Below are 26,949 nucleotides of genomic sequence, written 5' to 3'. Positions count from 1 at the left end.
TCGATAGGTGAATCATAGTGCTTCCAAGTATAGCAAGCCTAACTTTCCAAGTCCATTTCCGATTAATCCGCTCTACTAATGGAGACACCCACGCAAGTGGATCACTGGTGGATCGGCACCACGCACCAAGGCAATCAAATGAGCCCCACTGTGCGAAAACGGCTGACTTCCAAGTCCGGCGCCCGTCATCAAATGTCGCGATCAGCGAGCCACGATCAACGCAGGAGGAGTAAAAAATAAAGAAAAAATTGAGGAATAAATACAAAATAAATGCTGCTGTGCGTCCAAGGCGATGCTGAAAGTGGTGCGGTGTGTTGGCTGTGAGTGCCTAAGTAGTAGTTGTCATTTGAGTGACTTTAATGGTCTGTTGAGACATAATCGCTGCCATTTTAAATGGAATTTTATTGCCACTTCACGAAATTTTTATTGCTGAACCAGCAAGCCAACCAAGCCAAGCAAGCCAACCAAGCCCAGCCCGATCGACCGTTCGTTGCGTCCCCACTGCCAAAATAAAAACAAAATACGTATTTAAAAAAAATAATGCTGCATGCTGCGGTGACGATGACGTGGTGCAGCAGACTCAGTCGGTGGTGCCGCCGCAATGGCAACCAAATTGTTGCATTTAAAAGCAAATTGATGGCCGCAGAATTAAAGGAGGCCACACCACCACGGACAGTTGGCGAGTTGAGTTGCTGAAATTCAAGTTCCCCGCGCTCCGATTACGCATTAAGCAAAGGCAAACCAAGTCCAATGCACTGGGAAAAATTGCACTCAAGAATTGTCATTTAACATTCAAGAGGCAACTATGAAGCATGTTTAGTCTGTAGAACACAGACTCTCTAAAATCTTAAACAAATCAACAGTTATTCCATTTAAACAGATCTGCTTAACTAAACTAAACCTATTATTTTACGAAATATTTAATGTTTATTCTAAAAACCCTGTTCTTAGATATATTAGGAATAATGCAGCTTTTAATTAAAGATCCCATCCGATCAGCGTTCTCAGTGCAGCACAGATCGCGGCAAAGCCTAAACAACGACGTGTTGGTATAATTTTGTAGACTAGTTTATTGGACACATTAAATATGGCCTGATAATTAAGTCATAAATTAGATTGCAACCGCGACGACGACGTGAACGACATGGACGAGTGTCACCATATCAGGTTACGTGGCATCCACAGCAGGCGGCCTGTCGCGGCAAGGAGGCAGGGGAATGCGTCTCATTTAAAATTGATGCCTAATCGAATTTCTTTATCGCGTGTGTATGTCTTGTCTCCGACAACCGAGGACTGAGGCTCCATCGCCTCCATCGTCTCCATCGTCTCCACCGGATCCCCCCACGTTCCCCGGCATGTCTGGGGCAGAAAATTTATGGATTTGCATATTGCGACACTAAATGTTTTAAGGTCTCTGCCGGCGGAGGCTTGGCGACGATCGTGTCAGGAAGCTAATGTTTAATGAATTCAATTTCTTTATGCGCTACTTGGAAGATCTGGAAATGGTTGGCGTCTTTAGAAGGAAAGGCAATCGACAAGGAAAATTTGTGTTTGTCTGTTGTCTTTGAAAGTCTTAGTGGATATTATATGTATGTGTGGCTGGGAGTTTGGAGTTCTTATTTGGTGAAAGCAATAATTTAATTTAACAACTGGTAGACTTTATATACTGTAAAACATATTAAAATGTCGTATCTGAAAAAGTTGAATTACACTATGTTGAGATTGCTTACGCGAGCGCCGCTCAAATGCCTTGATAAATAATTGAAGTTTCAGTTGGTTATTGATTGGAAATAAATTGCAGCAAATTGATATTACAAGTTAAAACAATGTTTTCAATGAATAACTGACACAAACAATTTTTTAATTAAAACAAATTGAGCTACAATTGCAATCGAAACGACTTCAAAATTTCATTTGAAAAAGTGTGCGCGGCTTTTATTACAAATGCGTGTACGTTTTACCGAGGCCATATTGCTTTGCTCGCCATAAAAGTGAAACCTTTCACTGATTCGAGCATCTTTCGTGTAAATTGGATATCACATGGCAACTTAACAGCTGCTGCTTGACCACATGACTCTTGAGAAGGCCAATCGAATTGGCAGATTTTCTGCTTTTCTGCGGTTCTGACTGCTGACTGCTGGCCAACACATGCCAATGCAAACAAGAGAAGGACCATCACTTGTCCGAGTATCCAGGTTGTCAGGTAATGGAGACGCTGGCCAAAACAACTTGTGGACCGAGTGTGAAAGCCACAACCTTCGGACCTACTACTCCTCGCCAGCAAAATAAAAAGCCAGACTAGTAATTGAATATCAATTCAGGCCAACGCCAAAATGTTGAGGGGCGGGGCAAACCAGCCCAGGAAGCAGTTGGTAGGTAGGTAGGTAGTCGAGATGGAAACGAGAACAGGGCTGGCATGTAAATTCGAAATGCAAACAGCGCATCCTTGCCATTCAATCACTCAGGCAGACGACAGCAGCAGCTCCCTTGATGGATGACAATCAATCTCAAGTGTCAGGCAAATATCAGTTTGTTTTCATTGAAGCGCACCACGGAGTCGTGCAACGTGGTTGCCTGAGTTCTCCTGCCCCATCTGCCTCGTTTGCCCCGGCTTCTTTCTTTTCCTTCCACTCGAATGCGAGTGAGTGACAACAGTCGAAATGAGTGAATGATTGAATGGCTGATGGATCGATGACTCGACTGACTGAATGACTGACTGACTGGCGGATAAACGGAGAATTGCCTGTCTTTTTCCTGTGGCCAGGATGGCGAAAACTAAACAAGACTGACCGCAAGCATGGAGATCAAGAGGATTGGTGAGGAACGGTGACATCGAAGTAAGGACCCATGTTTCTAAAATGAGTATGAAAAGTAGAGTTAAGGAGGTAGGCTTTGCTTCTATTAGAACCAATACTTGCACTACCAGTTTTCGCATTTCCAAGTTGCTTGATGTATGCTATAAAAATGACATATTCCCCCATTGAGCGACACTAGTAGTTCCAGTGAAATCGAGCCCAGCTGAGCACAGAGACGCTGGGCTTCAACGTGATGTGCTACCTCCATCAGTCGTCCAATCTCATTGAAATTTGATAAACAAAAGGCGGAGACCGCATCATCATCGTCATGAATGATGATCTTCTTGCTCCAGCATCCATCCAATGGCAACGGCAACCCCAACCCCAACCTCGACGCCAGTCGAATGATGCCCGTTGACAAGTCACGCCAAGAGTGTCGAGTTAGCGAACAGCTGCCACTGTTCGACCCCTCGGATCTCCTCCAGAAAACCCCTCGCCCCGAGGCCCCACTCCCTCTGCTTTTGCAGTGCCATCACATCCACATCCTCCTGTCATTCAGCGCCATTGTCGTTGTCACTTCCATCATTGTCAGCTCTGCCGCTTGATTTTGTCATTGTCATGGCGCGTTTGTTTTGCTTCGAGACGGTAGCCAGCACCGCCAGCATCGCCAGATCAACATCAATTTATTAGTTTTATTTTCTTCGCGGCATCGGGCATTTATAATCAAGCGTTTTTTGTTCCCTTTCGGTTGCCTGCGATTTTTGTTGTGTCACTTCCGCTGAAGACATTTGTCGTCAGCACGAGCGACAGGTTCGAGACTCATCACTAATGCACAGGGAGAAATAGATGAGTAGCTCTGTGACAGATCTGCGGAATTATTAACTGCTAAGGAAGGTATCTGATTGAAAGCTGCCATTTATCAGTCGATCAAACGATTAGCAAAGTTAATAGGGGCCTGAATCTTATCTTATCTTATCAAATTGACACATCAGATTTCACAATTAATAGTCTGCTATTTGAAACTTAAACTGGGATACTATACTTTGTATATATTGAGTATCTTTTTATTCTTTTTTAACTGTTTCATGTTACCTGTTTTCAATTGTTGTTAAAGTGGAGCCATCACTTTCATTTCTTCCTGTGTACTCCCCAAATGAGTTTTGCCTCCTTGAGAAGGAACTACCTGCTGCGCGGCGATGATGATGGCGACCGATGTCTGATGAGTCTATTATCAAACTCAGGCCGGACGGTTGGTTGGTTGTGTCAGCGGTTATGGGCTCCGTCTCTTGTTTGAATAATTGGACATTACGCGGCTCGACGTTCCGAAAGGAGGCCTAAATAGCAATTAGGCCGCAGTAATTTGAGCCGAGAAACGGAAGTTGTCATGATAATTGGTATTAGTTTCTATAGGCCATGGCTGGGTAATTGAAAGAAACGGGAAGCCACTAACAAATATGGATGGAGACCTGTACTTTGGGGAAATGACTTGGCAGAGTTGTCGGTCCACCCTAATGATCGTACTTCCATGCGGGGCGATCAAATGGTTTGGGCTCTTCCGAATTAGGGGCACATAGGTACATTTTCCACTAATGGAAAAGTATTGGATTGCGTACTTTTAATCATGATATACCTATATTGTATGTTAGAACTTATTTGGAGTCACATTTCTACAGATTTCTTGTGACTTTTTACAAATTATAACACCCAATTTCAAAATGGGAAGTAATTAATTATTTGCGTTAGCAGAGTGCAAAAGACAACCCTAAATCTTTCCCAGGATCTTTCCCTGATGAATTGCGATTACTTCCCCAGTCCGCTAACTGACTTGAGTTGAGACAACACCCAACTGCATTGCAGGCAGTCGGGCCATCAGTCAGTCATTCAGCCAGTCAGTGAGTCAGTGCGACCGTTCAGACCTCCGGCACGTCCGTCATTCAGTCAGTCAGTTTGTCATGCCTTCCAGGCAGGAGGCAGTTGCTGCTGCTGTTGCTGCTGCTGTTGCTGCTCCTGTCCTCTTCGTGTACACTGTCAACGGCTGAGTGTGTGCGAAAGCTTTGAATTTATATGCCAACGTTAGTTGTCAATCACATTTGCAAACTGTCACACATGCGAGCGTTCAAACGGCGGCAACATCGCAAGCTGGCATACTGGCAAGCTGGTGAGCTGGCGAGCTGAGCGAGTGAGTACAGGATGCGGCACAGCGGCAACATATTAATCTTGGCCAACGAGAAGGATGCCCATGCCCACGTGGTGGTTCGCGGGGCGTTGCCTCGGAAGCAGGAAGAAGAAAGCGGCGAAAAGCGCCAGACGCTGACAGGCATAAGTAATGCAAAAAAATTACTTTATAATGGAGTGCGAAAATGAAAATTGCTGTGGCCAAAAAGGAGAAAAATGGGAAAATTAAACGGGGGAGAACCCGAAGAGCTTGACAACCGCAACGTTGCTTTTTCCATGATTGCTACAAGCAATTTGAGGTAAGATAATCACGGGCCACGGACCCACAAAAGATTTCGCACACTCACATTTCCTATGCATGGCCATGGATGCGAGCGATGGCAACATGTTGCTGCTTCTGCTGTTGCTGCTGCTGTTGCTGTTGCTTTTGCTGTAGGTGCGCTGGCGTTGAATGTCGGGAGCAATACTTTGTCGCTGCCCTGACTGCTGACTGTCAACTGTTCCGTGTGTTTCACTGTGCCCCAGTGTGCGAGGATTTCAAATGCGATGCGCTGACACCCAGCACACACCAGCAACAGCAGCAACACTAGCAACAGCAGCAACATCAGCGAGACTAGGCGATTGCAAATGGGACATGGTGCCCCACCCACGTGTCGCCCCCACAGCTGACAGCCTTCTGACAGGTTTTGTTGTTCACGCGAGTAATTCATTTTATGCTGCCGCTGCAAGGAGCAGCAACTCCCCTCTAGCTGCTGCTGCTGTTGCTGCTGCTGCTGTTGCTGCTGCTGCTGCTGTCACCTCGTTGCTTCATTTCACATCACAAAAATGCCAAGCAAAGCGACGCCCGCTGACATGTGAGAGACGACAGCACCGCCAGGACATCCAGAGGGAGGCCCCTGAAACGTCCCTGTGACAAGTGACAGTTAAGTTGATGTTGCTGCTGCTGCTGCTATAGCTGCTGTTGCTGTTGCTCCCCGGCAACGTAATTCATTTTGCATGTGCGTGCAACATTTTCAAGCGTATTTATTACGTAAATTAACAACAAATACAACAAGGATGTTGATGAGGACAACTACAATACAGCTACAGCTACAAGTACAACTACAACTACAACTGAAACTGCAACTACAACGACGACAGCAGGATGTTCATGACGTAGCGGAAATAAATTTTGCGTGAACAATACAAAGCGTTACACTGCAAGTTGGCTAAGTTGTAAACGCCCCAAGGAGACACAGAGCCGACAGAAACGCAGAGCAGGGAGAGCAGGCAGAGTTTGCGAAATTAATGGCAGGCCAAAGGAGCGACGGGCAGACGAGCAGACGAGCAGGACCAGCCACGCACACATGCTAATGAGCCGTCACAGGCGGGGCTAGGGGGCTTCTGGGGGGCTTCTTGGGGATCGAGCTGCTCCACGCTGACAGGAAGTGACTGTCAGCTGAACGAAAGGAACGCGAGGCCCCGAAGTTGGCCAAGAAATGCCCGAAGAAACCGTCAAGAACGGAAAACAGCGAAGGTGCGATGAGCAGAGTTAGGCAACTATTGAAGGACACTGCTCCAAGTATTACAGAGTAGAAAAATCTTCATCTTCTAACTAAGCACTCTGGAATGATTTAGTGTTTTATACGATGTTTTTCTTTCGAAATAAGAAGGTAGTTTTTAAAGATAAATTAAAATGTCATTTTAATGCAAGCTACTTTTCCACTGTATATATGACGATGACTATGATACTGCGTGTTCCGTTGAACTTAACTAACAACGACTTAAATCTCACACTATTTAAATAATTTATTGCACACACATTCGCTGCCATCCGGCTGCTCAGCAATAGAGAATATGTAGAGCCCCATGAATCATTGAAAAGCAGCGTTTTATGGGCCCTAACCTCGTTGGCTAAGAATCCTAAGAGCCGGACAGCCAACTAGTCTTGGCATAGAGCTCGCAAAATACATTCAGTAAATGTATCAATTTACATGAAGCAACACTTAATTTGAAAATTATATGCAAAAGGAAGTGCAATAAATTTATAGCCACGTCGGCGAATCAAGAGAGAAAATGTGCACTGCAGATGGAGATGGAGTTGGAGTTGCAGTTGGATGCAGACTGGCCATAAACTTGTTTACCAATTGCTACCAGGCGAACCAGACCAAGTCTGTGGACCCCGCCATGGACGGAGTGGCTCGTAAATGTTTCTATCAACTTGAAAGGCTCCTCGTAAAATTTGTGAAATGTGACCATATCGAATGCGTCCGTTTCGAGCCGACGACGCGATCCGTTTAATGTTACGCAAATTTATGTGATTTCCCCTACACAACATTAATTGATTACCGTCCGCGGATTGGGAAAATGCAAGTTGGCGATGAGGTAAATCTCCATCTGTCTGCTTGGCTGTTAATTGAATGGCTGCTCGTTGGGAAGCCCCGAGGTATGAATTTGATTATTAATATGGGGGCATTTCTTTGAAATTGATATCGAGTTATTCAACATTAATGTTCATTAGCAGAATGGTAAAATAAGAGGTACAAACATCAAAATTAATATTCAGAGATATTACATTTTTCATTTATTTAAAGTAAATATAAGCATTATTCTTATATTTAAATCAAAATATAAATTATTTGTTTGAGTATTGCTTGAATATTTTTGCACACTCGTTAACCTTTTAGCTTAGAATGCCACAACAAAGGCAGTCCTTGACAGCCATTTTGCACGAAGCGATCAATGGAAAATCAATTTTTGATTGATTGAACCGTCATACGGAATGTAATCAGGGCCACTTTACTCGTGATTCAATTCCATTCCAGACCAGACCCTTGAACTGGCCAGCTCGATTTTCCGCCCGGAACGGGCAACTTCGACCCATTCCCTGGCTAACCGCAAACAATTTTGGGGTAAAATGATTTCCCCTAGTCTGACAGTTTACCTGAGGAATAAAATATGCCTTCTCACAGGCCAGGATATTTCCCAACTACCTCTCTCTCTTTGTAGGCTGCCCTGCGGTTGTCCTTTTCGCCTTTTGCCCCGTCGCGTTGCCGGCCGTCCTGTCATCGTTACTGTCTGCTTTCGGCAGGGATTTGTAATATTATGCTGTCAAGTCGAACATGCCCACTGACAGTTACCAACTGTCTGCCGGTTCCAGCTCGTCGGTTCAGTTCAGTTCAGTTCAGTTCAGCTCGCTTGGGTTGAGCTGAGTTGAGTTGAGTTGAGTTGATCTGAGTTCAGTTCAGTTCAGTTAAGTTGGGTTAGGTTGGTTGGTGAGGCTGATGGGGATGGCGTTGGTCGCTCGGTCGCCTGGTCGCTTGACTTGAGTGTGTAAGCCGACAGTGGGTTACACCCCAATTTTACAATTCCAGGACCGATGCGATCCCCGGGAATCGACTGTCCGCTGTCGGGCGGACTGCCAATTACACATTTTGACGCCGAGCACAATGTGCATGAGTGCGAGGCGAGGCGAGGGCTTCTTGGGGTTAAGGCTGCCCAAGGGGCGTTGACATCATCCTGGTTCCCGGTTCCTGGTTCCCGGCTGCCTTTCGGTTTGATGCTAACAAATAATGACACGGCAATTTGCAGATTTCACAGCACGCCTTTCACAGCGCGGGGGGCATGCACGAGCGTAAGTATCTACGTATGTACGTACGCACGAGTATCTACCACTTGAGCCCACCAGTCGAGTTAACAAAGTCAATTCAAACTTTGTTTAGCTGTTGGGCGTAGCCACTTCGCCCAGCTCTCAGCTCCACTTCCACGTCCAGCTGATATCAGTGACAAGTCCGAGGTGGTTGATGCTTTGTCTGCATGGTTAGCAGTGATGAACATATGTATCTGAGTATATTAAAAAAAGATATAGCTATTTTTCAAAGCACTAAAAGGAGCTGAAAAGATAGAATACATGGCGAGGAAAGTGCTAGTTCAAGGGTCTTCTTTAAAGATTATTTTCTGTTGGTAGATACACATATTTAAAAAAAATATAGTTACTGTTGTAATATTCCTTTCAAAACTATAAATAAAATGTTCTAAAAAATATAACTTATTATTATTTATTTATCTCTATGATACCATATAAATATGTTAAGGGCACGACCCCAAGTCTGCCAGCTGCGGCTACAAAATGCTCATTTTGCCATCTCTCTGGCAAGGACCGCCTGCCAGTGTCAGTTGGCTAAGAGTCCTGCTGAGAGGAGCAAAATCAATTCGTCGACAACGTTTTGGGCTTAAAAAGCCTGACAGCCGCATCTCGTTCCTGGCAGGCAGCTGGAGGTCCAAAGTCCGAGTTCGAGGTCCGGAGTCCGCAGTCCGGACTCAAGTTTACACTCACTTACTGACGAGTGGGGCGGCGTATGACCTCCCGTCGGCTTTCCTGTCAAATTTTGTCACTGGGCGGGGCGAAGTTTGTTGAGGACTTTCTTCAGCCGACTGCATGATTGATGGCTCAAGGTCCGGAATTGGAATTGAATTCTATTTAAATTTCAAATTGATGTGGAATAGGGGGAAAGTAGACGAACTTATACCCTTACAATTAAGTGAGTGTATTAACTTACTTCTTTTTCACAAATATACTTTATGTTTAGGCGTATTCCTGCATACACCGTAGGCTGTAGAGTAAGTTTTAAATGGAAATTACAAAAGCCAACGGCTTCCTAGCAAAACCAGACCAACTAAACAGACGACAAAATTCCTTTCCGCTCGAATGTAAAACAATTTCGCAGACAAAACACTGCGTTGAGAAAACAAACAAGCAGTATCTCCATCGCCATCAAGACAATTTCATGCCACACTTCCAGTGCAGGGAGCTGCAAAAGGGCACTGAGAAGACACAGATACCTAAATGGCTTTCAGCGTTGGCGTGCATAAATTAAATGTAATGTGACATTTTTACAAAATGCACTCATTTCTCAAACATATCCGGCTCTGTCAGACAAGAAGACAGCCAGAGACTGAAAGCGAAAGAACTGACGAAGAGCTGACCGAAATGAGACGCATAAATTTTCATATATGCCAGGCGAAATATTTCGCCTTAAATTAGCCTCAATTAAATGTTAATGCATTTTGACATTTTTGCTGTCGCTGGCCGCCATCCGTCCCCGTCAAACAGATCACAAGTCCGCCGAAGAGACGAAGACAACAGCTCGAGGAGCGACAAAAATGAGGGAAGTGGGGAAGTGGGAAGAGGAGAAATATGAATTATGATTTTGTATTTATATAAACGTATATCTCCCAGGCCTCGCACCCCGCGCCCCGCGTATCCGTATCTTAGCTGCTCAGCCCGTCGAGTATCTGTAAGATGCACAGAGCAATTAGCGTTGATGTAGCCGCAGCAGCTGCGCCTTCATTTATCTTCCCGGCTTTTTGCCTCCGCCGCGGGCTTGGGTGCCCACTTTGTGCGGGTTCTGCTCTTCACACAGTTGCTTTAGTTTATATTTTATGGCTGACATTTTGTTGGCAAATATGTAAATGACTTAATGACTGAAAGCCAACAGAAGGTGGTGCTCTTTTATTCCTACACATCTGCATATGCCACTCCATTCTCCACTTTATACTGCCTCGCTTATTGCCCGCGAAGTGCTGAGGTGTTCTTAAGGGGTTTTCTAAGTATTTGGGTCGCTGGAATTACTGGAGTCTGAGCAGCCATTTATAAAACAAATATAGCTCAAAGAACCATATATTTGTATAACGAATATATGTTATGAATATGTGTTTATCCCCATTTGGCCATACCAAAGACGAGAATTCGGTTCAGAATATATATCCATTCCAGCTCGCAACAAGTGTGTCGCGTCGTTATCTCCCTGTTTGACTGTCAATTCAGCTGTCTGTCATTTCAATCACGAACACTAGTTCCTAAGTACACACACTAGACTCAAGCATTATCAGTTCATTTATGAATAAAATTAACCTTGTCACACGTGAACAAACTTTGCAGATTGCGTCAAATGTCGAGCGCTGCGTTTACCTATCGCTCAAGTCGGCTTCTAGCCCATTTTCCTAGTCGCAGACTTTGAATGCGCAAATATTTTGACACAAAAATGTCAAAGTGGCTAATCTCTGGACAAGAAAAAACGAAAAAGAAACGGCTGACAGTCATATGTCCCAATTAAACGAGAGCTATACTTTCTAGATTATGTCTTTGGGGGCTTACCCAGAAATAAACTTAAACGTTGAACTCATTGAATTTTCATGTACCTCAGGCATGCTGAATGAATGCAAATTTTTTATATTTGCGTCATCAGGTTTGGGCGCCTCAGCAATAATGTGTAAAATGGAATAAGCCAAGGCGTAAAAAACACCAACCAATTCATTTGTAAACAAAATCATTAAAGGCACACTCGCACTCACCCGTAATGAAATTCTATAAATCTGTAAATGTACGTGTATATAGATGTGGGTGTATATAATATGGGTGCATATAAAAAGTGGCCCATAAATTACCAGGCAATTATAAATTGCGTTCCTCTTCATCTGGTGTGGCTTGACATTTCGCACAGTTGTGCTCGATGCCATTAGGTTTTCAGCTCCGCGAGATCCGAGGACCGACGACAGCTCCTAGACGACGAATGTGAGTTGAGGCGGTGGCCCGACCCAGTGAGGGGTTATCAAAATGCAATAAATCAGTTTGTTAAATATATTTTATAGCGCGACAACGCAACACAACAAAACACAGAACAGCACAGCACAACACCCGAACGTTACCGTTCGCAGTCTTATAAACAGACATTTAGTCTGTTAAACACGAGAAAAATGCGCATTATACGGTGTAAATCAATTCCGTGCCAGCTGGCCGACGTGCAGATTTATTTCCATTTATTTAAACAAGCCAACAAAAAATTAAATAAAGCACACAAATAAAAGTGAAATCTGGTAACTGGAAATTACGGGTACTCGCCGAGATAGAGCAAGGCCCACGGGCTGTAAATCTCTTTCAGTTATTGTATGTCAAGAGTCAGAGTCGGAGTCGGAGTCGGATTGTTTGCCATAAAGCGGGATTTGTAATCAACTTTGCCCAGACAGCAGCGAGTGTTGGAAAACAAATAGAGACACAGCGTGTTACACTTGATAAACACTGCCGCGGCAGAGACGCATTATGGAGAATTTTGAAGAGCAAGCCAACTGGCTTATATCATTCGAAGTTTACCGCCCGGACAGCGCTGAATGTTTGGCAAATATTAGCACAGTTGTTCTACCAGAAGATGATGACGAGAAGCAGGAAAGAAGGGTTACGAAAGTGCTTGTCCAAGTGGGTGACTCTGATTCCTATTTGCCCAGAGCCCAGTAGCTTTCGCAGCAGCATAATCCCCGGCATTTACACCTCGCGAACGGCACGGCACAATCATATGTCATGTTGTCCGCCGTAAATCGGGTTCGTTTTCGTATCTGGCGGATACTTGGTATCATAAATAAATGGCTGATTATTAAGAGAGTAAACACCAAAGTGTACTGTATTCCGAGTGCAAACAAATAATAACCCCACATTTAATGCTATACAACTCCTGTAACTGTCTATAAGCATGACTTACTTAAACTCGTACAATGAGTACGTACTACCAAATGACAAAACGTAGTTTAATCCGCAAAGACTTGGCAGACTTAAGTTAAGTAGGATCTCCTCCCTGCTTATGGAGCAGAGATAACGTCACTCTGTTCTATCGGACAGCGCCGAAGACTTGATAACAGGAACTGCAATCGGTTCGGGTTCTTAAAGGATGTAAGAGGGCTTAACTTTCAATTCAGTTGGGAACCTTTAAACTAGAAATATTCCATTAGTGCCATTGATCTTGCCTGTAAGCCCCAAAAACACATCTGATTCGACGAGTTCTTTGAGGTAAGACCCATAATTAGGTGTGATAAGATTGCCGCAAGGTGCAGAGACAAAATTTCCATAATGAGCAGGGGATTACTTTAATGAATTCCGTTTTCACGGTTACCAAACATATTGTTATTATTGCAAAACTTGATATCTGAAGTGGCTTATTGATTCCCCGTAATTAGCATATTATTTGTTCTAATGACAAGTTAAAAGTGCTAAAACCGCTAATTGAAAGCAGCCCCGGAAAATTAGGAACCCCATTTTAGCGATTATGGCGATAATTTATTGCGATTGCAAAGTTTGTCGTACTTTTCTTTTGGTCATTTCGTAATTTTTGATTGATGAGTGACTCGATGTCACTTTTGTTTCGCCTTTTTCCGATGATAAATTATCACCAGAAAAAACGCCTATATCCCTACACTCCCCCTCCGCAATGCGATTTCGGTTTTGGCCGTTGTTGTGTAACTTTGGGCCAAGCATTTCTTGGAGCTCTTGGAGCTCTGGGGCTCCATCTCGTATATAATTAGCTGTCATAAATCGTTCGGCGGGGGACGGCGGCCATCTTTTATTGTTTGCTTAATAATTTTTCAATGTGCTGTCGTGCCCACTCTCACACTCCCAGTCCCAGTTCCAGTCGCAGTCCCAGGCTAAGTCGCTTGCGTGTCTCTCTGCCGGGCCATAAATCAAACTCTGACATCGCATTGTCATTTAATCAATAATTTATAAACAATTCTTTGCAGGTTCGCATTTGGCAAGAGAGGGCGAAGACCAATACCTGCACTTTTGCGTGAGTTAGTGTGTGCGTGGGGCCTTAACCCGAATTCATTGCCTGGGAAACTGGTAGAGTTTTCCCAGCTGTGAACTCTGCGCAATTATCGATTTCTATTGGCTGCAATTAGTAGTTACACTCTAAAAAAATGGCATTTTTGTAAAAAAGAAAAAAGGTTGCAAAACATTCTTTGTTGTGTAGCAAGCCTGCAGTAGAGTTTCCGTGGCTAAAAGTAACTACTGGGTGAAGTACGTGCCGAAATAACCAAATTTGTTTGAAATAGGAGGAGTCCTGCAGAAAGCTACAGACTCAAAAGCGAAATGTCAGAATCCCCAAGCGGCCAAAACCTCATCGCCTCGTACCGCACGAAACAGTTAGCTGTGGACACTGGCCATTTTGTTGGCCAAAAGGCAGGCAGGCAGGTAGGGTAGGGGGGTAGTTTGGGGGGAGGTGGTGACGGCGGCGGCACTTTTTGATTTCGCTCTGCCGCTGTAGATGTCGCTGCTGCTGACCAAAGCGCAAAATCACTTTTGACGTTTTTATTCTTTGTGTCGGCTGGGATTTTACTTGACTTTTTTCGGTGTTATTTCCCTCTTCGTTTTTGGTTTTGTTTTTGGGCTGTCCGTTTTGTGGAGCGCGCGCGCCTCGTTTCGTTTTCATTATCCGAAGCGCGTCCAAATTCATTTCAAGTTTCGCCGCCGCCGCCGCCATCGAGTTTTTGAGGCGTCTTCAGCTGTCCAACTGTTGGCTTTTGGCAGCGGGCAGCGCGTTAAGTCCAACATAAGACGACCTAAGCGTTTAAAAGCCTAAACGAATGTGCATGGGCGACTCCGTGTGTCTGAAGCGACCAAGCCTCGCAGCACTGAGAGAAATGCCGTCCCAACTTTAATTTATTTAACCATGCTAGCCATTCAAACAACCATTCAAAGGCTACATTTGTACGTTGAAGCATATTTATACGAGTTCGATAAAAAACCTAATCATGATAGCAATTAATAGGATTAATGTGTCGAAGGCAAAGGCATTTTCTCAGTGCACGAGTGTCATTGGGCAGTGAAACGAGAAACGGCAAAAATACAAAATACATAATAATCATCATCATCAACATGAGTTGGTCGACCGTTCAGCTGTCAAGTCGGCCTTTATTTTGCGCTCAAAAACTTAGACCAACTTGACAGTCGGAAGACAGTAGTGTTTATAACATCGACGTCTGTCCCACAACCACCACCGAGCGTCCAGAAGAAGAGACATGAGTGACAGGCGGCTCGGCAAAGAGTTAATACTGTGATTAAATGGCCAAGAGAAGAGTGCCACTGCCACTGCCAAATGGCGGACAGATCCAGCTTGCTTGGCCCAATGGTGGGCGGCTTTAATGCCCGACAGCTGTGACTGACCGCCGATTTGGGCTGGGCGAGGTCTTAAGTTATCTAAAGACACCTCTTGACGGCAGATTTCCTCTTAAACAATTTAAACTCGTTTTACTATTATTCGAGGTTTTATGTTTAATTTTTGTAAATAATTATGATTTTGTTTTCTTGTCAGTGCGGCAGACAAGCAAGGTTTTGAAAGTTGAATAAAACGAATGTAAGGAGAGATGATGTATATGGTTTAAGACCTCAGGAGTCTCTATGAGCGTCAGTTACTCTCAGACGTGTGCTATCTAAATGACAGGTAGCAAACCTACTAAGCGACTACTAAATTTAGACGATCCCCTCTAATTCGAGAACGAAAGACCTTGTCGTGGGGCGGCACGACAATCACGAGACTCCACTGATGCTGTTATCTTGTTTTCCTGCGACGTTTGTCTTTTAAATTCCTCACAAATTTCGTTTATTATCTTAGCTCGGAAGCTTAGTAGCCTAATACCGGTAATGTTATTAAAGAAAACACAGACGTTGCAGTCTATTGTTTATCATGGCACTGCCTAAAAAACACAGGCTATTCTTAACTGATTCCAAAGGTGCTGTTTACACAAGTAAAACTTAAGTAAAAGTCCACATTGTTAGTCAAACAAATTTTTAATTGCCTACAGAAAACACAATCACTTGAATGTGGCAGAGCTCGTAAAATTCTATAAAATATAATAAGCTGATGACAGCCGAGGCGGCTCTTGAACTCGCTGAGTATGTGGCACATTAGGGCCATAAATTTTCGTTTTAATTGCTCTTCATTTAGATTAGACCAACATAATTGTGTCGTTATAAAATCAATTTTATTTCGGCGCCCACAAAAATGCCAACGGAAACTGTGCTGTGTTGTTTCGTCTACAGATCGCAATCACTCCATTTCATTTAACGAAGTGAAAAATATTCCAAATTGTAATGTAAAAAAGTGTTTTTAAATGCATAGGCCCATAAAATCAAATCGAAAAAGCCCTAAAGTGTAAAAACAACAAATCACTCAAGATGACCTCAGACACCAATGGACTTAAGTCTTGACAACAGATAATGACACTCGAAATCTGTTCAACTTTGTTCTTGTGCAACATGATCTTGCTTCAACAAATTGTGTTATCAGTGGAAATATTTATAATCCATGAATATTTTTAAAAAGTATATTTAGCGCGTCCGCGACAACCTATTGAAATTTTTAAAAACATTTCATTAGCGCACAATTGTGAGCAAATTTATATAGCCACCACCAAGTGAATAATTTAAGCAAAACCAAAAGAATAAATAAATTCAGAGGGTGAAAAAGAAAGCCAGAAGCAGAAAATATTACAGCCTAGCAGACGCTGAAACAATAGAATTTTAACAAGAAACATAATTTATTGCCACTTAAGTCATAAATATATTTTTAATTTTGACCAATTCACATTTACAACGCTGCCAGCAACAATCGGGCTCAGATCATCTTACCCCTTTGTGGATACCCTTTAGATGAAGTATGTTGAACCACGGCAAGTAGAATGCGCCTACATAACCATTCTTAAATACAAAACTGGACACTTTTTTGTACATTTTAAATGAATATTATTTAAATATATATGATTAATTTAAGCATGTAAGCCGTAAGCCGTAAGTAATTATCAGACAGACTAAAGAATAGGTATGCCGTTTTAATAGGTATGCCGCTTACCTATATTAGTAAATTCATTTCTTTTCTGTATAGTTTTGGCTTGGCAGTGGTCTGAAAAAGGCTGGTTAGGGAAGCGCAGAAACAAAAGAAATGAAATACGGAAAGTCTTAAATTTACGTCGCGTTGACTGTTTATTTTCCTTTTGCCGCTTTCATGAATCTTCCAGTTTATTATTGTTGTCTGTTCGGTGGAGCTTCTGGCTTTGCCGCCACTAATTCTGGTAGCCAACGAAAACTTAACACTCAAAAGGTAGTAAGAACCGAATTGAAAAAAGCGGGTTGCAGGAAGGGCCAGTTAATTACAGGTTGCCACAATGGCTCCCAAAAACATATGCTAAATAGTTGCGCCGCTCAGAATGAATAAAATACATTTCATATAAGGCCAACATATAGTATGTTACGTAGAGCCCTCTGACTAAATGTATATAACATATGGGGAATGCGTTTGGTAGGCAAACCTTCTTCGGTTATATTTTGATGGTATTTTTATTTCATCATTGGCTTAATGAACAAAAGCCGAAAAGGTTTCTAAACGGCATGGAGGAGACAAATGTATCTCGTTTGAGCGCAAAACACAAATGTTTAAAACAATAATAAATTATCTGTGTTGTTGCTGCTGGCTCTCTTTGCCTTTTATCGCTTGATAATCGCTGGTCATTAGTCATTTTGGCCTCAACCTCAAGTATTGTATGTTTTCTATATAGCGAATGTATCTGTATCTTTGTATCTGCTGTCGGTTTCCCTCTGTCTGCCCGCCAGCCTGGGCCACGCCAAAAAGAGTAATGTGAGCAACAACACGGTGGCAGCTGCTGCTTTTGCTTTTCTGTTGCTTTTGCTTTTCGGTTGCTTTTGCTTTCTTGTTGCTTTTGCTGTGCCGTAGCCGTTGACGGTGTTGTGTTTTGCCTCTTCATTTGGAGCCGGGAAACCAGCAGCAGCAGCAGCAGCCACTCCGTTTAATAAATCGTGTACTGTCGCCTTTTATTGTTGCGGCAATGTTTCAAATTTTATTTATTTATCTGCTGCCGCTGAATTGGCTTAATAATGTGGCCGTCGGACAGCAGCAACAGCAGCAACAGCCACAACAACCACAGCAGCAGGTCAAGCCCATATTTAGCAACTTCTGACTATATCACACTTAACAGGCGGTTTAAGCCAATCGCTTATCTTGACATTGCATGAAATATGTATGCCCTTTCGAGGCTTCGCTGTATAGCTTCAGAGGCTTAAAGGGTATGTGGATGCATTACAAAATGTTGAGGTTCATATTTCAGAACAATTTTGTAGAATACATCCCATACTTATTCATTTTGAAAAGAGTAGACTGTTTAATAGGGCGTTCGCTAGTCGACTACGTGCAGACTTTCCCCGTCGCACAAACTTTAAGCTGACAGCTTGACATTAATAATTAATATTAAAGTACAAAGAAAACGAAGTAAAATTAACGTATCGTCGATTATACAGAGATCGTGGAAATTCATCACCGGATTTGTCAACGAGCATTTCCGATAAATGAGTTATCTGCGAGTGGCGACTGCCGCTGACGGCTTTCTGCCAGTGACCCGATTTTACCAATCAGCCCACGCTGTGAAGTGAACAAACCCTTCCGGCCAGTCGGCATTTTCTTGCCACTGGTAATTTACAATCTAGATCTAGCGTAAGCAAAGCCGCCACTGACCGGTGTCACATATATCACTGATATATCTATCAATAAAATATTAGCGCCAAGCTCCCCCGAAAACCACATACTCGTAGTGTCGGCGGTGGGCCTTTGAAGTGTGGCACAGTGAAATCGGGAAATCGGCTTGGCTCAAGGTATTTCGTTTTTTGTCGCTTTCCAGTTGTTTCCGCTGGCTTTTTGGCCAGGTTCTGGTATTCCTTTTGGGTGGCTCGCTGGGTGCAGTAGTAATCACAGCTGAAGTATTTATGCCGCGGCTTCAGTTGGAAGGCCTTGCAGGGCCATAAATTCTCAGCGAGATTTAATATATTTTTTCATTTCATATATTTGTTTATAGATACCAATGGACGTATATTTTTTGTCCATTCCATTCCATTCCCATATCATATTTTATTCCCTGTTTCCCGGCTGTAATTTATGGCTACGCGTTCTTTGTAGTATCTTTATAGGCTTAAAGTAAGAGGGGTTGGGGGTACATAACTCAAAGTGGGTACGCTTTTGTTCGCTACAGAAATAAATGAAAATATTTAATTGATAAAATGGGGCTTTAAACCTTTAACATGATAATAAGCCACGGCTTCAACTTGCGGCTCAACCGAAACCATTCCAAATCCGCCACCTTACTGCAAGATCTTGTTTACCACGCCCAAAACAAATCCGAAATAAATGCCCACCGAGTGCCCGTTGACAGTTGTCGTCGTGTCAGCTACAAATGTCATTTTCAAAAACATTTTACACAAAATCTGGAAAGAAGACTGAGATGGTAAATGAACAAGATGGGCGATCACAGCCAACCGCCCATATAATGTAAGATAATACGCAACCTGAAGGGGATGGGGATGGGAATGTGTATGTGTGATTTTGTTTGTGGAGCCCAGAGGGAAAGTGTCAAACGCAACATTATGAAAATGACACGAGGAAGCCATAAATATTAAAACAAAGCAGCCTAACAGCAGCAACAATGTCACAACACAGCATGGGACATTCGAAGAGGAGGGACCCTGGACCGACTCGCAGCGGGGGCGTGAATTTCACAGAAAAAAAAGTAAGAAGTAAGAAATAAGACTACGGAAAATTATTAAGGAGTTGACAGTTGACATCGGGCACACAGACTTAAAGATACAAATGTATCCGCTAGTCACTTACCAACAGTGGGCCCCCGCTGGATGTCACATCTGTGTCACTTTACGCATGATTGACGCCCCAAATGGGTGTGTCGCCCTAAGGAGCGGCAACTTGAGCCGAGAATACGAAAAATTGTAATGGCTTTGGGTGTAATTTATAACAAAACTGTTAATTAGCTGCGACGACAACACTGACATCAGTCAGCTGCTGTGCTGTTGCGTTTAATTTACGGCCAAGTGGTCTTATGCGAGTGGGTCTCGCCACCTATTACAACTTGTTCTAACTCTCCGGACTCTTTGGCCCTGGAATGTGGCAACAAGTCCCCTAGTTTTGGCTACTTGGTATCTATCTGCACAGGCGCTCTTTAAAGTTGGCTGCTTCGCGAATTCCTCGAAAAGTATAATAAACATCTGAACGCGGACTTGAATTTATTACAACAAACAAAACACAAGGTATGAATGGCCATGAATGGTTAAGGGCATTATCAGTTGTATAATGGCAGAGTTCGCGAATGCTAATCTCTGGCTAATCTCGAACGGCACTTCATAAATCACGGAATAAATCACCGAATCTTAAACGTCAACTTGCCAGTGCAATAATATATCAATCTGCCAAGGAAAATCACAGCACCCAACAGCTGTCGACATTGTATAGGGCCACAAATAATCCTCCTGCAATCTCAGTCAGCTATTATAAATTATTTATGAGCGGTTGTCCGCTTAGCAGAATTGCTGCAAATACTCTGATTAGTCTGAAACTTGATTAATAAATAAATAAAAATAGTTTCTACGTCGACAATATATTTTTAAAGATTTTTGTCTAATTCCACGTTTCTGTTTTGATCGTAAACTATCAAAATTGCTTTTCATGTCGCAAAATCTTGAACATCTTTATAGGCGTCTCGGACAATAAAATCGGTTTTACGACTTTATAGCAATAACCATCCCACAAGTTGTCAGCTCTGAGGTGCCAATAAATAATGAACCAATATCACAAAGGGAACAAATGGAGATTTCAATCAATAGGTTTCGTAAACCAACCATTCAAATACTCTTACTGATTAGAGAGGTGATCAATTACCTAGAAGAGGGCATTTAAAAAACACCTTCGGTTAGGTGTTTAATTTAAATATTTAGCACTTTTAAACTGCAAGCGAACTTAAAACTTAAAATTTAGACAAACCTCTTGAAAGAAATCACAACCACTGACCATAAATTTAGACAGGTGCGAGCTCCGAAGTCACAAGATACCATAAAGGTTTGCCGTGGTATAAGCTTTGCCATATATATATTTATATTTATGGCTCTGAACAGCCCCATTATTGTAGAGTATTAATAATTATGACTCAACTTCTGATAGCTCAAACGGATGGCTCGAAATGCAGCAAGAAATCGATGGAAAACCGAGTTGTTTTAAAATTTTGCTTTATTCCGTTTATTTTTTTGGGAAAGTTTTATGAGCAATTTTATTGAGCAATGCTTAGGTCTTTGATTTTACATGTTTCCTTTCGAAGTTTCTGTACTCTATCAAAAACTCAGCTAGTGGAGAGCAAGGGAGAACTTTTTTAATTTTCTGGAAATATTAAATAATAAAAACAAAAAATCAAATCTTAATTTGAAACCTGGTGTACAAACCAGCCACCCACATCGGAAAGGCTTTATTCTACAAGTTACCTGTATTTCAACGAATCTAGCATACCCTTTGTCTCTACAAATACCTGGAATGAAAACAAATATAATATTACTAAAAAAAAATGAAGCAAAAAAGTGATTTGACTTGGGCTCGTCCGGGATTTGAACCCGGGACCTCCCGCACCCTAAGCGGAAATCATACCCCTAGACCAACGAGCCAGTTGAACGGCGGGCTCCAAGCCGCCAACTTCAGTGCATCGCAAGATCTCTTGGCCAGAAGACGAAAGAGTTGGAGCCATTGCTCCCCATTCAGAGACTTACTATTTTTAACGAAAAGTTGCTGAGTTTGTTGTTGAGTTGGTTTTTGGGTTTGGTGTTCCGCTGCTTTTGCTGCCTTTCAAGTTGATGTTGCTTTTATGGCTGCCGTTCGGAGGCGCCGCACGAGTGTTGACATCCAAAACAGATTGTTTAACATGGGCAGCAGGTCAAAACAAAGAAATGCGTGGCATGTAAATAAATTCAATTGGGTACGAGCGACAGCAACAACAAAAGCTTAAACGGATTCAAAACTTGATTAATAGTCCACAGTTAATGGAAAAAAGGAGGCAGAAATTATATGCCATAAATTACGCCTACACAGGCTTATCAATAAATGTTATTTGCATATTCTTCGGTTTCATACGATTCAATCATAAAGAGCGACTTTAACATGGCTCATTCGTTTTGATATCTGATATCCTGCTCTTTTATCATGTTGTTTTCGTATAAATATACACAATTCCATTGGGGTCTGCATACTTTTCCATTGTATCCAACATCAAATCCAAAACGGTCAACAATATTCAAATCCCTTAGCAATCTGAAATCAAGAACTCGCACTTCGCCACTTCATTTGCCAACACTGATTGCTGAGTATTGATAAGTCTACCCCCTTTTCACCGCCGACCCTGCGGAAAAGCATATTCCCACATTCGTATTGGGGCCAAACGGCTGTGTTCGCAACGAATCAAAATCAAATCAGAAACAACATTCAAGTGGGTTGAAGGGGGAATGGGAACAGACATTGAAAGAATCCGCTGGAAATTGAAACAATTGAGAAAACGTTGTCGTTGATCGCTTGACAGCTGAATGCGATAATTTCAAATCAAATCAATTGAATATTGTCACAATTAATTTATTTATGAGATACACTCGAAATATCGCCATTGATTTCCATTGTTGCTGTGCCTGATTGTTGCTTAACTTTGAGTAGTCAGGTTGGTTTCAGATTTTGATATTTCTGCGGCATATTGTCTGTGAATAATGTTCGTCATGTCGCATTGTCAGCAAATTTATTTTTATACATACCAACATACTCGTCTATATGCGTTTGAGTCGCTCATTGAATGGCAATTGATTTTTTTACACACATTGTTGGTACAAATGTGATTTTTATTGATTTTTAATTTTCAGCTTGGGTGTTTTATGGCTGTTGCCGGCGACTGTTTTATTAAGGCTTGCCCAATCAAGTTATTTCCCCCACCCCTGATGAAATTGAAATTTGCTTTTGATTTGATTTTTTGGGCTGAACTCGAATCGCTGCATACAAATTGAGTGCGGTTAAAATGCAACAGGCAATGCAAATTAATAGTACTAATTTGAATTGCAAATGTTTTGAGTGAGATGGGAAACCCAGATCTCTTCGAGTGCATATTTCAGAAGATCAAGAATTCATGGAAACCAAATTCGGAATGCATCAGAATGTTTAATTTTAAAAACAATACCATTCAAAATATTTAAAAGGAATAACCTATTTTTAACGAATTTTGTTCTTGTTTTCTTATCTAGATGATTCCATTTAATATTAGTAATACGTGTTAGAAGCAGTTCAGTGCTCGGAATTATAAACTCCTTAAACATTTCTAAGTAACAACAAAGTGGAGCGAATTAGACCTAGATATGGTTTCCGCAATTTGCCACTCAGCCTCATGTAAATATAATTGAAAACCGAGCGGCGCACTATCAGCAATATTTATGACCCATAAGTGAGCTGGCCAAACAGCGCAGATAACCGAAGCGAAATTATGGCCCAAAGATAAGTTTTCCAGCTGTAAGAGAGGTTGTTTCGAAAGAAAAGAGTTGTGGATTATGCTTCTAAAAATGTTTTTTCTTGTATATTTCTCAGTTTTATACGAATGTGTTGTATGTATATTAGGTTACTTTTGTTTGATATTCCGTGGCTTCTTGTGTAGATCGTATTGTGGATTGCGTACATCAAGAAGTAAATAGCAAATCTAGTTTTATATTTATAGAATTTACACACAGTACATAATTATATGAAATATTCATTTTTATTTTTCGTAATTATTATTTTTTTTCATTTTTTATCTCTGATTGGTTGGTATTACAAATATTCATTACGCTTACTTTACATATAAGTTGACTTAAAGAACATTATTTCAATTGTTGGTTTGTTGTATGCTTGCAGATAATCGTAATCGTAATCGTAATAATAGTTAATAGAACTTAAAGCGAAGTTAAACTAAAACAATGTTTGAACATCTCAGCAATGGGTTCTTCGTTAACAAAATTGGAAGTTGTAGAATGCGTTCTGGCTAAGACTTAAAAAACTTTGGTTGAACTTTGAGAACAAATAGAAGTGAGTGTACTTCGTGTTGGCTGCACTTCTTTTTACCTATGTAGACAATGTAGACAATTACGATGATAGAAGAGTGATCCTGCTATTTTTGCGTCTGCTACTGCTCTTTAGGTGGTTGATTATTTTCTGTTTGCGAAACTTAAGTGTAACTAGCGCTCTTTAAACTACAGTTTAGTATCACAGAATAGCGCAAAAGCCAGAGATGTGTCAGCCTTTGCAATCGTTTTGTGTTTTAATCTTTTTGTTTTCTATGAAATTATCTCAAACGGGGTTTGGAAATGGTTTCATCCTATATCTCTGGTTGTCTCTTCTTCAGTGTAATCCCCTTCTTTTTTTGGTATCTAACTTTTGTGAAAGTCACTTCACTGATGAGCCGCTCCCATCCGCTGGCCGTACATGGCGTACGGCGAGTAGTAGGGTCCCAGAGCAGCTGCCGCAGCCGCTGCGGCGGGATTGAAGGCTCCAGCGGCGCCGAAGGGCGAGGGTCCTCCGGCCATGGCGCCTGGTGGTGGCTTGGCGTAGGGATGATACCTCGCCGCGGCCGCAGCCGCCGACATGGGGCTCAGTGGTGGCGTTGGGTAGCCAGCCCGCAGAGCCGATGGCGGGAATAGGGTTCCCAGCAGGGATTGAGCCTGCGACTGGGCCAGGGCCGCCGCAGCAGCCGCCGGGTCGGAGAGGTTGCCCGTGTGGGTGCGCAGGTGGGAGAAGAGCTCGTCGGAGGTCTGGAACCGCTTGCCGCAGTAGGCGTCGCCCACCACCCAACTGCACACGTAGGGTGCCGAGCGGGCGGCCGCCGCGTTTGCCGCAGCCGCGGCCGCTGCCTGGGAGTACGGGTGAGCTGGTGGCAGTCCGGCGGCACTGGCCATGGCCAGGCCGTATTTCTGGTGCTCGCACTGGGTGCAACCGGCGGGGCAGGGGGCGCCCATCAGCATTTGTTGCGTGTGCGCCGAGTAGGGGCAGCCCTGGCAGTACGGATCCTTGCAAACGGGCACTATGGCCTCGCCGCCAGCTGGTGTCTTGATGCGCTGGTAACTGATGTAGGGGTTGGGCTGTCCGCCTGGTCCGCCGCCGGGAGCTCCTCCTGGATACACTCCATTGGCGGCCACCGCCAGCATGGCGGCGTGGTGGTGTGAGAATCCTCCGGCAAACGGTGGCCGGAACGCGGGATTGGCGTGCTGCTCCATTCCGGGCGGGCAGCACAGGGCGGACAGGGGATTCAGGCCATAGGGTCCGGCGGCCTTGTAGGCCGCTGCTGCTGCTGCTGCCGCCGCTGCCATGCTGCTCATCTCCTTGGGATGCTGGGCGGTGCCGTTGGCGTTGTTCAGCACCTCCATGCCGGAGCGCACAATGGGACTGGCGCCGCGCTGCGAAGATCCCGACGGGGAGACAGTCTTCCGGCTGGATGAGGAATCGTGCGCGGAGATCTCCACCTTGCCGCCATCTGTGGGCGTGGCATTTGATTTGCTGCGCGATGGCACTCGCTCCTGGGCGGACGAGGAGTTCTTGGAGCTGGGACGCGTGGGCTCTGCCTCCAGAGAGGAGCTGCTCTTGAAGGAGTTCTGGTTCTGGTGGCTCAGCACATTGGTCTCGTAGGGCTTGAAGGCCAGTTTGATCTCGCTGGTGCTGGTATTACCCAGACTTGTGCTGGTGGCCGTGGAGCTGATTGGAGTGCTCGACTTGGGCGATTTGGCCTGGCCGGAGGGCGACTTGGCTGCCGAGATCTCAGCACTGCTCGAAGAACTCGATGAGTTCGACGACGAGGAGCAGGCTCCGGGCTTTGTCTTGTTCTTGTCCATCGCCAGCAGGGGCTTCACCGCCGACGAATCCGCTCCAATTTGGGAGCAGGTCTGTGCGAGCAGAGCCAAGGGACTCTTTTTGGCGTCCATCTGTTGTGAATGAAAAAAAGTAAAGAGTTGGAATTAAGTTTTTTGTTATCTAAATATTTTTATGAGTTTCAAGTTTAGTAACTATAGAGTTCTGGTTGATTTTGATTTTAATTTGGAGAGAAGTGATTCTAAGTTATATCTATAGAAAAAAACTATCTGTATTGTTCCAAAATTTAAACTTTTTAAAATCTTTGTAGAATATATCGTGCCTTCTGAACTATCCGAATTTAATTGTTTAATAATGTACGGCCTTTCTAAAATGAACTTAGTCAATACTAACCGTCGTTGGCAATGGGGCCAGATAATCCGGTTGAAGGTACTGGTTGTTACCGATGGTAACAACGCCGCCGCCTCCTTCCAAGACAACCATTTCAGTTGCTTAGTGTGGTTTCTCGAGGGTAATCCACGTGAGTTGCGAGACAAGGCTACAAATGCGTAGCTTTGCTTCGGCGACGATGAGGTTAATCCACAGAAATGCGTCGGCAAACGTTGGTTAATCCAAAGAAAATCGGCGATTTAACACTGGTAGTTTTGAGCAGAGAATTTATCTCTGGTCTCTGTAGCACTTTTCAATTTGCTGGCCAAGCGATTTGTGTTTTGGCTCTGATTTCACTTTTCACTCGGAACGAAACACTCTCGATCGGTGACCACAGTTGACTGGGGTTTCTTATTATGCTGGCTATGTGTCTTGCCACTCGAATGGTTTTCAGTTTTTCCGAACACGTCTGAACGCTGCGAAGTCTAAACTCGAATTGAATTCAACGACTGCCGCCGCGAGTGTAGCTGCCCTCGCAGCGAAGCGTTCGTTCTCACGCGAGAGAGCTCTCTCTGGCGAGCAGCGCTGCACACTTTGGCTTGCTGCCTGCGTTAGAGGAGCGCCGCCTGCTGTGTGCGAGCGAGATGCACTGTGCGTAATTTTCAAATATGGCGTACTTTTTGCCCAATCACAATCGCATGCGCCTTGCAATGGAAGCCAAGACAGGTTTTCGCTCTCTCGCTCTCTGACTTGGCCCGATGCATAATCATTATCATATGACTGCACCACGGCAACACTCGTCGAGAGAGCAACAGTTGAGCGCTGAGAGCGCTGAGAGCGTCGCTCAGTGGCACCGAGTTCGTGTTGTTGCTGCTTTGGGGGGCACATTAATTTTATCTTGGCACATATGTCACGCTCACTCTCCCTCTCTTTGTCTCTCTGGGGGAACTTTTTCTTGATGGGGCTGTCAGCAGCAGCAGCGCGGCGGCGGCGGCGACAGCGGCGCGGCAGAGGCCTCATTGTCTTGGTACCGAGATTTGTTGCTCGGAAAAGCAAACCACTCAACACTTAAACACACTCTTCAGCCATTTCCATCGCCTCGCTTCGCTCGTTTTAATGTC

The 26,949-nt window shown here is 43.6% G+C and overlaps 1 protein-coding gene and 1 non-coding gene across 2 annotated transcripts; both read right to left on the bottom strand.

Moving 5' to 3' along the window:
* Positions 1-21,195: 21,195 nt before the first annotated feature.
* Positions 21,196-21,267, bottom strand: Trnap-agg. Its single transcript has one exon. It is a non-coding gene; the product is annotated as a tRNA-Pro (tRNA).
* Positions 21,268-23,769: 2,502 nt separating this feature from the next.
* LOC122618301 (zinc finger protein Noc) lies at positions 23,770-26,309 on the bottom strand. The gene is made up of 2 exons (XM_043794651.1): positions 25,853-26,309; positions 23,770-25,572 (listed from the first exon to the last, which is right to left on the bottom strand). Exons 1-2 carry the CDS (start codon positions 25,940-25,942, stop codon positions 24,049-24,051), a joined length of 1,614 nt encoding a protein of 537 aa, XP_043650586.1. The 5' UTR covers positions 25,943-26,309; the 3' UTR covers positions 23,770-24,048.
* Between the last annotated feature and the right edge of the window lie 640 nt (positions 26,310-26,949).

This window comes from Drosophila teissieri, chromosome 2L (assembly GCF_016746235.2).
Source record: "Drosophila teissieri strain GT53w chromosome 2L, Prin_Dtei_1.1, whole genome shotgun sequence".
NCBI lineage: Eukaryota > Metazoa > Arthropoda > Insecta > Diptera > Drosophilidae > Drosophila > Drosophila teissieri.
The sequence above is the reverse complement of the archived record's forward strand: the minus strand, read 5'-3'. Positions and strand labels throughout refer to the sequence as shown.

Coding starts and splice junctions, on each gene's coding strand:
- LOC122618301 (XM_043794651.1), bottom strand. CDS start 25,942: ATGGTTGTCTTGGAAGGAGGCGGCGGCGTTGTTACCATCGGTAACAAC. Junction 25,573..25,852: donor TGGCCCCATTGCCAACGACG/GTTAGTATTGAC, acceptor CATTCACAACAG/ATGGACGCCAAAAAGAGTCC.